This window comes from Notechis scutatus, chromosome 2 (genome assembly GCF_049901735.1).
Source record: "Notechis scutatus isolate UNSWTSFEM ecotype Mainland chromosome 2, rNotScu1.2, whole genome shotgun sequence".
Lineage (NCBI taxonomy): Eukaryota > Metazoa > Chordata > Lepidosauria > Squamata > Elapidae > Notechis > Notechis scutatus.
The window spans coordinates 148,811,343-148,824,850 of NC_142010.1; the positions used below are offsets into that span (position 1 = coordinate 148,811,343).

Below are 13,508 nucleotides of genomic sequence, written 5' to 3' on the forward strand. Positions count from 1 at the left end.
GGGTTTCTACCTTTTAACCTTTGAATAGTTCCTGTAATACTCAAAACCCAAGAACCAGATCTCAAATGCCTGCAAGTTACATGTTATGACCGGTCCTTCTTTCTATTTCTTAGCAATGCCATCAATAGACGTGGTGACTCTTTTGTCAGCTTCTCCCAATGCATGCTTCCTCTTTGCTCAGGTTGTATTTTTTTCCCAATATGTTTTTATTTTTTTAAATCAAAACATTAAAATACAAATGGCAAAAAAGAGAAAAAAATACAAAATGAAGCAAAACTAAACAAAACAAGGAAAGAAAATAAATGTGGCATAAAAAGAAAAAAAAACATAAACATAATTTCTCCCCCTTTTAAACACCAACATAAATATATTTAAAAAATAATAGTTTGCTCTTCTCAGGTAAGTTCATAGTTCTCTGAAGGTTGCCTGGGGTCATTCCTAGTAGCTCCAGTTCAAATTTTGTCAGCAGGAGAGAAAAATTGTCCTGTCACTTAACGTGCCATCTTCAAAGGACCACCCACTCCATTTGCATTTTTCTACAATATATATTTACACTTGAATGTTCCAATATTCTCTTCGGTCTTGTTGATAATTCTCCAGTTTATAATTTTTATGTTCCTTCAAGCAGCCAATGGCTGCCTTGCCCACCATATTAAAAACATCCGAGCAGTTCTGGCCCTAATAAATTACATAAAATTCTGTTGAATAACCTTACCATATAAATGTTACTTGGTTTGCTTGTTCAGCCATTCAGTCATTTCCATTTTTTTTTTTTTACTATTTGTCTTGGGACTGCCATATAACTTGGGTGAAATAAAAAATTCCATTAACTTTGTGAAAATCAAGGAGCAATATTTGTAAAGGTATTCAGCATGATTATATTATTTACAATACCAAGCAACAGCAAATAAAACAGTTTTAGAAGCCCGAATAAAGTAATCTCTACATCAGCTATTCTGATGAAAAATTGTAGGCAGTTGGAGAAATTTGGTGAGTACAATTCTGACTTCTCGGGTTTATGTCCATGGCATTGTTCTTCTTCAGATCATTATTGAAATTGATAAAATAAATAAATCAACCATTTAAAAAAAAACTGCAGAATATCTTATCATAGAAAACCATGCCCTGTCATCATATTTTATTGAAATCTGCCCCTTAATGAGTGCTTTTTTAAACATACACGTGACAATAGAAGCTACAAAGAGGTCATTCTTTAAATTTAAAGCTGAATAGTCACACATCCCAAAGCAGAACCTAAATGTTGGTGTCAATGGAAAATGAGCTGCCACAAAAGTGAATCACCCTTTACAACCCCTTCCCACCTACATACAACCAAGAATAATTCTTCTCAGGCCCCAAACCAGTGGTCAAAGGTGATATTGGATTCTGAGGTGGCACAACACTTCAGGTGTTACATGGATGCTGCTCTGGTCAGCAGCCTCAACAGCTGAAGAAGAGAACAGACAGAAGAAAAGGAAAGGAAGAGGGGAAGGAGTGCCTTCCAAAAAGGAAGATATTGCCATGTTTAATTGGTAGAAAGTTGGGTTTTTTAATGTGTAATTTATTATTATTGTACTATGTGCAGTCTCTTAGATTCAGTCAGCATATTAAAGCCGTTTAGTTTGGTTTGATTTGACTTGAGGTTTAGGTTGGTTTGGGCTGGTTTGATATGAGCATTATTTGGTAGTGTCACTGTGCTCTGTGCATGCCTTTCACCTCAGTTTACATGCTATGAGGGGTCCATCTTGCTGTCTTTATCAAGGTCCCTTTCCATCTTAAATACATTCCCAATCAGGTATGAGGGTTCCTTGGTGCTCTCTGAGTTTGGTTGTTTTCTTGAAGGTGTTTCATTATCCAAACTAGGTAGCATCATCAGTGCATTGACCAGCACTGATGAGGTAACCTAGTTTGGGTAATGAAACATCTGCAACAAAACAAGTGAGCTCAGAGAGCATCAAGGAACCCTCATTTCAACCCTGAGCTATTAATGTTCTTCTTTATCTGATCAGGTATTTGGGGATGTTTGTTTGTTTGTTTGTTTTAAAGGATTTACCAAAATCTTTTTTTTTTTTTTTTTGTAATACACATGGGCAATTGACAAAGTTGCCCATGTGCAGCCCTGGATCCATCTTACGATATGGACTCCTTCAGCAACTCCAAAGCATTCGCCATTCATTTTAGCAGTGCAGGAACACCCACTTTTAAGTCTGTTGTAGCTTTAATAACTGGTCAGGTGTCAGGTTTTCAAGCCCCAGTGGCACTGTGAGTGATGCCATAATCAGCACCTGCCACAATTCCCTCTTCTCCATAATTCTTCCAGTCAAGCGGGTTGGTCAGCATTGTGAACAGAGACCCAGGGAGGCAATAGATGACGTCGTTTTGAAGGATGTGTAGGATGTTTGAGCATTCAATGAGGAAAGCCATCCTTTCCTGGGGGTAGAGGAACCCTGGCACATAATCCTACTATATAGGGCAGCTGGGCAGCTCCATCTCCTCCCTGCAGTATATAAAGAACCGTGTTAGGTATCCCCTATCATCATTACAGTTTTGAAATGAAGACTTCCTACTTAGTTTTTCTTTTTCTCGTTGTTGCAGTGGCGAGGAGCAATGCTATTGTCTTTGACATATGCAGCTTTTCAGCCATCCTGAAGGAAAATGGATTGGAGGGATTTTCAGGCACCACCATCGCAGAATGTGAGTGTGCTTTGTTTTGTTCTGCTTGTAGTCACCTCAATTATTCTAAAATATCCCAATTCTCACCAGGAGTTAGTATATTTAATGCCCTTGGTGTATTTGTAATACTGCTTGCCTCTTTTCAAAACACAATCTGTTAACATGCTGTGATCCTGAAATAATGCTTTTTCTGAAATGTCTTTAAGGCAGCTATATAGATCCATTCAGCCCAACTCTCTTGATAGTAGATAACCAAAGCAATAGAATTCTGAAGGATAGAGAGCTCATTCATTCTTTGGGCTATAAGTTGCTTTCTCCTTCCGTAACTGGTGCCTGCTATAGCTCTTTGATGGGAAATGCTAACTCAGACCATCAAACAATTTTTTGAGCCTGCTTTCCTTCACCTCCAGGGATTTGTTTGGTGTTTCACAGCAGTGGCTTTGATACCTCAGCCCTCAATGTGGGACCAAGGGCCACCAATCATGGGATCTTCTTGCTAAGCGCTAAGTGGTGGTGTGACGATTTCAAGACACCACATGCACGCAACTATTGCAACTTAAGTTGTGAAGGTAAGGAATCATGACCTTCCTTTGCTAATAACATTTGGCAGAAAATCAAAGAATGAATGCCATCATTTATAAAATTACCTTTTATATAATAAAGGAGATGAGACACCTTGCTTAGTATCCTTCTCAAATTCTTTCATTTCATCTAGTGTCAGCTATTTCTTAAATTCAACACCAGAACTTGTGATGGCAAATTCTACCATGCTACATGAAAAATATTTCTTTTGTCTGTCCTGATTTTTCCAGGATTCAATTTCACAGGACAACATCTGGACCTTGTGTTTTAAGAGAAAATTAGCTTCTCCTTACCTATTTTAACTTCTCCTTAGCTACTTTATTCATATTTGTGTAATTTTATAAGTCTCAATCATGTCTTCTCTCATTCAGCTCCTTTCTAAATGAAAGAGGCCCAAATATCACAACCTTTTCTAATAAGGAAGTTGTGCTAGTCCCTGGATCACCTCAATTTCCCTCCTCTGAAACTGCTTTAAAGTTGACAGTGACCACACAAAATCCAGACAAGATGCCCCATTGATTAATATAAGAATATTGAGTATATTGGCATCTCTTTTCCTTTATTTTATTTAGTTTTCTTGTATTCTTTTCAAAGGCTACCTCCTCCAAAATATTCACTCAGAAGCACTCCTCTTGTTTTTAACTTCTTATCTCTCTCAAAACTAACAATATCCAAAGCTTACAGAGTCAAATTCATTGACTTTCATGGGGCTCTAGCAGTCAGCAAGGACTGAATAGGCTTTCAAAAAGAGAATATACCTCACTGCAAATCTGGAGACATTGGGATACTCTACTATGAGAATTATCGTACTTTTGCACAGTCCAACATTGTAACCCAACTTTGAGTTGGGTTTGCATATTAATGTTTATACATTGATGGGTTTACACAATACATTGATCTAAGCCAGGTTTATTATAACCATGTTTGCTCAGTAAGTCATTGGCTAGGTTCATATATAATGGGTTAGAAAATTGGATTGCCAAACCAGTGGCTGAGTGGAGTCACGCAACATCCTACATTAAGTAACCAGATTAACTATATATTGGCATAGGCAAAGTATGAACGTATTCAAGAATCAATTTGCTTTACTTTTCTTTACTTAGTACTTCCTTGGACTTTAATGATAACTATTTATTTATTTTATCTATCATCTGTCTGTCTATCTATCTATCTATCTATCTATCTATCTATCTATCTATCTATCTATCTATCTATCTATCTATCTATTTGATTTATATTGCCGCCTACTTGCCCATGGCGAATATGCTCAAGTAAACTATGCTCAAGTAAACTTCAATTCTCCCATTCTTTTCTTCTTCAGCCCTACGGGATGATAACATTACTGATGATATCCAATGTGCCAAGAGAGTTGTCGAAAACAGCAAGGGCTTTGCAGCATGGTAAATGAATTGTTATATTCTTATTTACTCTGTTATCAATCACATATACTGGGAAGGAAAGTAAGGTACCTCTGGAAGAAAACTGCCATGAATCTTTATTCACTGGAAAGGTATATATGTTGCCTGGATAGTTCCATAAAAGGCTAAAGTTTGTAGTGATTATTTGTGGTTGCCATTGTGTCAAGCCCGAAATTGCTCCTATTCTCCAAAAAAGGCAGGAAAGCAAAAATAGAACTTACTCCTAAAGCCATGAATTGTGCTTGCTTCTCCTTTAAATGTTGCCTTCTTGACTTTTGCCTACACCTAAAGTAAAATAAAGCAAGAAGGGCAAATTCATTCAAGAAAGCTCATCAGAGGAGAAGGAAAGTACTGCCATCAGATTGATTTTGGCTAGAACATTATTGTAGTTTTTCTAGCCTGGCATTCTCCAGAAAAGTTTGGGATGCAACTCCCAGAACTCTAGAGGTCATCCAACATTTTTGGATCTGAGACTGGAGTCATTTGTTCACCTGCCCTAGCAGGCAAAATGTCAACAGTGAATACAACTTAAGGGAGAGAAATCCTGTCCTCTGTGTGAAGGCCTTTTTCTTGGTGGCATCCATTTCCCTGTGCAGAATCCAGGAAATAATTACATTTGTTTCTCCTGTGATGAACAAAGCAATCTCTATAGGACAACAGAGGACATCATTACTTTGTCCAGAATTGCACACTTCTCAGTGGAGCAAGAAAGCTTTTGGCTGCCAACATCAGCATTTCAAGGGGAAAATTATTTTTTAAAAGTCTATTGATACGCTTATTTTAGGACTTACACTGCAATTATCAAGTGCTTCTCAGCTCAGAATAGGAAGTTGCACTATCAGTTTTCAGCAGTCATGACCATATGGACTGTAAAAAAAAACCCAAAAGGGGATTGAGAGATTGTTTGAGACCCTGGAGCTATAAGCTGCCCACCCCTTCTGCATATCATATTCAGTGATGGTAGAACAGAAAGATTTGTTAAAGGAATGGTATGAATTATGGAGGGATGAAACATGATGCCTTGATTACTAGTACAATTTGGCAGTTATTTGGGGGCTCAAGCTTCCATGTGGCAACATTCATACTTTTGTCTTCCCAAGTACAGTACGTGTCTAGTCAACTGAATGGCAACAATATTCTGACCAGAGAGTTTTCATTATAGGGCTGCCTGGAGGATACACTGTAAAGGACAAGATCTGAAGAAATATATTGCAGGCTGTGACCTGGAAGAAGTCACCTCTTCACCACCAGTCCCAGAAAAAATCTTTACTAGTGACCAGAGGCCAAAGACTATACATCCAGGAGTAGATATTCTGACTACTCCTTTCCGAGACATGCACCCTGAAGAACCTACTCTCCCATTTAAAAAGTGGTCTAATTCTGAGCATCCAGCCATGGGTTCTTCAAAGCCTACAGCTTCTATAAGGGAGTTCCCAAATACCACCTTCCTGTCTGAGAATCTTCCAAAATCTAACATTTCGGTCAAAGAACCTCCAGGATTCATCCTTTCGACGCATAGTCCCTTAAAACCTTCTGTTGCATTAGGGGAAGTCCTAAATTCAATCCCACCCAAGATTCCTCCAAAACCTATGGCCTCCATCAATGAGACTTCAAACTCCACCCTCCAAGCAGTTGATCCCCAAAAATATTCAGTCCCATCACATAACGATACAGAACCCAGCATTTTTTAACCACGCATACAAGAACAAGTAGTAAAACTAGCTTAAAAAAAACAACTATTGTAATAAAGTTGCCATGAATGTGCAATGAAATTGCACAATTTTTCCTAGCAAGGATTCATAGTACTCTTATTTGGGGATAGTGGTGTCATTTAATTATTATACTCTTCATTTATAAGTGATACTTTATACATGAAAATAATATTCTCAATAGAATTAGATAAACTGATATGGTTAGAAAAAGCAAGGCTGTGTATAGTATGAAAACATATGACATTGCTTTAAATAAAAAAATGCAAAACTCTGAACATTGTTGGATCATCAGTTATCTAATATGACTATTAAATTTTCAATTATCCCAACATTGACATATCTTGATGTGAGTATAAACAAATAATTATACCAATTAAAATTATTTCATATTTATATCTTACAAATATAAAAGAATTTTAATTTGTTTAATTATGTTATGGCTAAAATTCATTCAAAAACAGAAGAGATATCTTCTGTTAATGGCATCTGTCCACCTTACAAAATAGGAAGGGTCACTGCTGTAAAACAGATGAAATTCATCCTGGAAACAGTTAACCTTTGATAGCAGGGCAGTTAAGACCAACTTTAGAGGACTTGAAAAACTCTTTGCTTGGGAAGAAATCACGATGGGAGATCATGCAGTTTCCATGCAAGAGGGGAACAGAAAGGTAGGTTGCAATAGTAATCTCAGAGTAGCTGGTAACTTTCCCCACACTAAAATTCTGAAGAAAAATTTCCAGCTTTTCATCATGGCAAAATGTTGCCAGAGTTTAGTGATTGTGCTAAAGGCCATCTGCAACCCGGGAGAGAAAGATCAGTATAGGAAAGGTCAGTATAGGAGAGGACAGAAACAAAATCATTGTATAAATTGTAGAAAGTTAGCACACACCCCTCTCCTAGAAGAATGAAATATTCTAGGAAATATTAAAAAGGCAGAATATTATACCTCACTGGATGAGAAAATGAGAAACATGTTCTTGGAAAGCAGCCCCTACTTTTGTTAATAGCCCCAGAAAGACTGAGCCATCCTATCTACAAGACAAAAGACATTTCGCTCCAGGGGGATAGGGTTAGCCCACACTCAGATCCAAATCAGGACAAAGCCATTAAGCCATAATAGGAATTGCCCAAAGCCCCTTCATTACATCACTCAGTAAGATTCAACCAAGCTGGGACTCAAGACAACCTACAAAGTTACCCCTGCATGGCCCCATGGGAGTCTGACAACCAATCAGGATACATTTCTTGCCACAGGAACAGGAAGCAAGTTCAAAGCCCAAGAGAGGGTATAAATGCTGTTTTTTTGCCCAGGACCTCAAAACCATGTGGTCCTGTCCACCATTAAACCATCCTTTTAAGCAGTCTCCATGCTTCCAGCGTCTTTCTCCACACTTGGAACTGAACCCCGATAAACATTTCTTCCATCAAAATAATGTGTGTCTGTGAAACTGATATTGAAAACAACATGTTCCATGGAATTAGTGGAAAAACTAAAGGTATGCCCTCTGTTTGACTCCATTTTAGAATGGTGAGTAGTGAAGAAAGTCATCCCTTGGGATGCAAATAGGTATTTTCTGGAAGCATCATAATCTGTTGAAGGAGCAGGTGAAGATCTAGATTACCAGCTGTGAGTTTCCTCCGTGACCACATTGGCAGCTAAAAAGAGCAAAGGTCCTGACACACATCACAGCCCAGAGTTGCTTTGTGAGGGCAATGAATGGATGGTTGGTCTTTGATCTTAATTAAATTAATGACCGGTTTCTTTTATCATTTAATATATGTTTCTGTAAAGTTTCCTTCTCTAGATCTGTTCCACCTTTCTTCAAATGAGCATGAAGCACCAGCCAAAGTAGACTAGGTGAGGTTTAAATCATGCAGAATACAAAGTGGATCCATCCAGCAGCTTGGAAGCAATGGATCTGTTAATGCAGCTTAAAGCTGCCTCAGCACCCCCATTTTTTCCTCCTTTGCTAACTGTACACTTCTGTCCTATAATCAGACAGGAATAGATACTTAAATTATCCTCTCATGCAATTTCCACGATCACAATCCTTCATCCCAGACCCAGGCAATTTTTTTACACAAATGTAAATACATCTCACTTAATTTTTTAAATTATTTCAATTCATTTTAAGATCTGTTCCTCAATTTTCCCTGGTATTAGAGGAATGTCTATAATGTTCTGGAACCTCTAGATGGCAGTATTTGAACGTCTTTAATCTTACACTGGATGACCCCAGTAATTACAACAGTTGCACTTCTGTTCCCAAATCGGTTGGATACTTTGCATTTTCTGTGAGAATAAAAGGCCAATAACATTTAGTATCACCAATATCAAACAAAAATGTGTATTAATCTAAGACTGTTAGATATTTCTGGCCATATCCTGATCTTTCACTATTCAAATTACTTCTGCAAGATTGGATTGTTTCCCTTTTAAGAGAAAAATGGGGAAAATCTAATTGGTATCATTTGTTAATATTTTATTGTACTTAGTGAGGAAGGAGCCAGAGTCGGCAAACTTTCTAAGTACCAAAAATGAATATTAAAAATGACAACACAGGACTTCCAAACCTGAAAAACCTCTGCACTCCCACCTGAATTTTCATAAACAACCAACATCCATTTAACAACATTTTTTGTTATGAGGGTTTGTGGACGCTGCCTAGGAATAGTATGGATACCATAATGTCTGGTTCTGAGTTAGACCATCATTTCATCCTCTCAACTCCATAAACTCATATACAATCATTTGTGCCTCAGGATTAGCTCATACAAGTGGACAAAAGATGTCCACACATACATACATTCATGTTAGAAAGATGTTTGTTTAAACAATACTGCCTTCTAAACAGTAAGTTATGTGCATCAACGTAGCATACATCTGAGTTTGTGAAATTTGAAACTGATATGTATTTTTAACCTCTGAAACTTGGAAATGCATATCATATCATAACGATGTTAAGAACGTTACGGGAGGGGACACTAGGAAACTTCTAGAACTTGGAGGTTGCCATGGAAGATGGGCCTTATCAGAACAATACATCAGAGGACAAAAGCCTTTGTGTACAGAATCTTCTATTTCTGGGAAAGGCACAGACTGGATGTCATCTGAGATCTGAGAAGGTGCCTGCAAAACCAACATAGGACCCGAGGTCAGGTGCAGTTGAGAGAAAAGTCTTGAGAAAAGCCATGTTTTTTAGAAGAAAAAAGGAAACTATGTAATACACATTTTTGTATTAGATTTGGGAAGAATCAGACCTGGAACGGCACAAAAACGGCATTGGTTGCACTGTTGGATATCTGGTGTGAATGTGGTGTATTCATCCTTCCCTTACTTGACCTCTCAGTTGCTTTCAATACCATCAACCATGATATCCTTCTGGATCAACTCAGAACAGATTTGGGGGTGTGTGTGGGGGGTGGAATATTGTGCTTGTTCACCACCCCTTCTCCAAGAAGAGATCCCACCTTCCACCCCTATTGTGTGGACTGCCACAGGGATTCTCTCCTCTCCGTTCCAGTCCTCTCCTCTCCCCACTCCAGTCCCTTTCAACATCTACATCAGACCACAGGATAAATTCATATATTGCCATGGGGTGAGTATGCCAATGATAACCAGTTATATATCTCTGTCCACCGTGAATTAAATGGTGCCATGGATATCTTATGCCTGGGGGCTGTGGGGGGACTGGGTGGGGAGCAATAGGCTTCACCTGAACCCTGGCAAGACGGAGAAGCTTGGGATTTGGAGCTCTCTGGTTCTGGAAATACCCTTTGGTATTGGGTGGGTATGCATAGCCCCAAACAAACCCTGTGAGGAATCTGAAGGTCCTTCTGGTCTCACAATCTTTGCCTGACAGGTAGATGGCAGTTGGTAGTAGTTAGGAAGATCTCTGCACAACTTCATTTGTGTGCCAGTTGTGCCTGTTCCAAGATTGAGAGCCCTATTCAGTTACTCAAAACACCGATCACCTCCTGGTTGGACTGCTGTAATCTGCTCTGCACGGGGCTGCCCTTGAAGAGTACCCGGCAACTTCTCTGCTGCAAAAATGCCGCAGGGCAAACAGTTCTGGGGGGTGTTTGGAAGAAAACATTACACTTCCGCTGTAAACTGCATTGGTTACCAGTTTGTTTCAGAGTCCAGTTCAGGTTACCAGTGTTGACCTTTAAACCCCTACATGGTATGAGGCCAGGCTACCTGGGAGAGGATTGCCTCTTCCCAATTACATCTGCCCATCTCACCAGATCCAGGAAAGGCAGCACGTAACAGGATCTGTCATCTAGGGAATTACAGGCTTTGGGCACTAGGCATTGGGCCTTTCTGCTGTGGCATTGCATTGTGGAATATACTCCCCCCCTCCCCACAAGACGAGGCTGGCTCCATTACTGCTGACTTTCCAAAGGTCCCTCGAGATCTGATTGTGCTATCAGGCCTGGGCACCCCCCAAGGGCCTGGTGAACTAGTGAGGTGGCTCCATTATTATTAACATCCTCTTGCCCACTACTTTTTTTTTAAATCTTTGCTTTTATAGTTTGTAATTTTTTTAAAATCAAAATAATTATTTTTAATTAACCGTTCTAGTGATTGATGGCCCCCAGAGTCACTTGTTTTGTGAAATGGGCAATGCTATAACTTTGACAAATAAATAAACTCGCAAGACAAACGAAGAAGTTCTGTATCTGAAAAAAACCGAGGACTGTATTCAGAAAACATGATTTTGTGAGACCCCACAGTTGGATTTAAGAGAGCTGCCACCACTTTATGTAAGCTAAAAAAAAAGCCTCTCGGTACAATTCTGAGTCCATGGGCATTCAGCAGGGAATTTGTGAGTTGATGGTCAGTGAGTCACTCTTGCATACCTATTGAACAGCCATGAAAAAATAAAGGTATCGAGACGTAGGAGAAATTTACACAGCAGTCTTAAGTTACTCTTCTCCCCCATGTTCTCACAAACCAGTCTGAGGATTCTCACCTTGAACAGAAACAAGAACCAAAGATCAATTTGCTCTTTCAAATTTTTAATATGTTAAAAAAAATAGAAGCCAGTTCTGATTTGTTATTTCTTTGAGGATAGTTTCATTCTTATTCTTCTGAAAGAAAAATATCACACATCATGGAAGTCAGACAGACTGCAAAAGGCGTAGGGGAGGAGCAGATAGAGGGTGCTACTACCGCTGCTGCCAACTACACTGAAGGAAGACATGAAACAAAACAACAAGTTAGCAAGTGACATACAGCTATGGCTTCTGTAGAACTTCCCTGAACAGAACATGCCGGAATCTCTCAGCATATAGAATGGCAGCTCACCAACTTCTTCCCAGGCACCATTTACGGGACCATTCCTGCTCCCCAGAGCATAAGTCTTCCAGATCCTCAAGCAGAATTCCCCCATCCAAACCGCACAGCACAAAGCAAAAGAAAACATGTCTGAGGCAACAATTCAAGTTCTAAACAAATCGGGGAAAATGTCTGGACTATCGGGATTTGTTTGAAGAAGGAGATTCTATTGTAAAATCCCATTCTTCCTGGGTCTGGTGAAGATCGTACTGTAGATCTAAAATTCTCCAGGAGTGTGTTAGATATGACAGAATGGGACTAGGCAAGCAAAAACAATGGAAACAGGATCCCAAATGGATGCATTGCCCATCTCCACATGCCCATCCTATCAACCTATAATACTACGTTGCCAAACACATAAAAAAGTTTTAAAAGTGCACAAAACTGGTGGTCAGCCCAAGTTGCCGTCATACACGGTGTCCACCTGGTACTTCTCTAGCAGGAAATGAGTAAATGACTAAAAGCAAGACTGGAGTTTAGTTGCCAAAAGAAACCTCTCTGAACACCAGAAGTTACTGGGGGGAAGGGGGGGGGGAGGCTGTGGGGGGGGGGGAGAGAATCAGAAAGAAGACAAGAAGGAGGAATATATCACTTCGTGCCAAGCTATTCAACATGAGGGGGGAAAAATAAAGCTATTTATGGCAAGGAATTATCCTTTCAGAAATCCAAGCCATGTCCAGTGTCAAAATTCAGCTCCAATTAACTGCCCATTCTCAGACCAGAGGGCTGTGAATCTGTCTCCAAATTCCTTGCCTGGCTTGGTTCTCAGTGAGTGCCGCTTCCTGATGGCCAGGGGTTGAGCCGGCACTGTGGGCAGCAGCCTGAATGAACAAGAACCTCACAGGTCTCAGACCGTTCTCTAGCATGCCACCCTGCAGGCCAACCCGAACAAAGTCGGTAGGCCTCCAGATCGCAGATCAGTTCCACCACCTCATCCACCGTGGTCAGGCGGGCAGGGTGACTGGCATAAAGTTCATGTTCCTGAGGCACCAGCAGATCTTGCACCACCACGTGGAAAAAAAGGCCTGGGCGGATGTGAATGACTGCGGCAGACATGGTGGAATGTTTCGAGCGCTGGACGAGACGCAGGTCTGGGCTGCCAAATGGAGGCAGCACCTCCCAATGAGCAGGGAGAGGGATCTCATTCAGCTCAGCCAAGAATTCTCGCAAGACGCTGTCCAACTGAGAGAGGGGCTGCACACCACCCAGGCTGTAGACCTCCATAATCTAGAGAAAGAGCAAAAAAAAAAAAAAAAAAAAAAGACCACGTTAGTATACTTCAGTCCTCGACGTACGACCACAATTGAGCCCAAGATTTCTGTCACTAAGTGAGACATTTGTTAAGTGAGTTTTGGCCCGTTTTATTACCTTTCTGCCACAATTGTTCAGTGAATCACTGCAGTTAGTAACATGATTGTTAACTGAATCTGGCTTCCCTATTAACTTTGCTTGTCAGAAGGCGATTTGCATGGCACCTGAGACATTGCAACCGTGATAACTATGAGTCAGTTGCCAAGCATCTGAATTTTGATCACATGACCGTGGAGATGCAACGATGCTTTTTAAGTGTGAAAACTAGTGATAAGTCACCTTTTTCAGTGCTGTTGTAACTTCAAAAGGTCACTAAATGAACTGTTGTAAGTGAAGGACTCCCCTATTTCTAAAATAACTTTAGGTAAGCTGCCATTTCCCCCAGTTTGGATTAAATAGGGCACAAGGCCCAACATTTCAAAGCCTTTCCTTGCCATGATTGGGATATTGACTCAAGGTCTCAACTAATGT

At 40.0% G+C, this 13,508-nt stretch overlaps 1 protein-coding gene across 31 annotated transcripts in view; it reads right to left on the reverse strand.

Moving 5' to 3' along the window:
• Positions 1-11,390: 11,390 nt before the first annotated feature.
• LOC113422969 (methyl-CpG-binding domain protein 1) overlaps positions 11,391-13,508 on the reverse strand; it is an 87,798-nt gene continuing 85,680 nt past the window's right edge. For all 31 annotated transcript variants that reach the window (XM_087956606.1, XM_087956615.1, XM_087956609.1 and 28 more), the window contains one exon: positions 11,391-12,953. In XM_087956606.1, the coding sequence (XP_087812732.1) occupies positions 12,492-12,953 (462 nt within the window). In that variant the 3' untranslated portion in view covers positions 11,391-12,491. The remainder of the gene's footprint in view (positions 12,954-13,508) is intronic.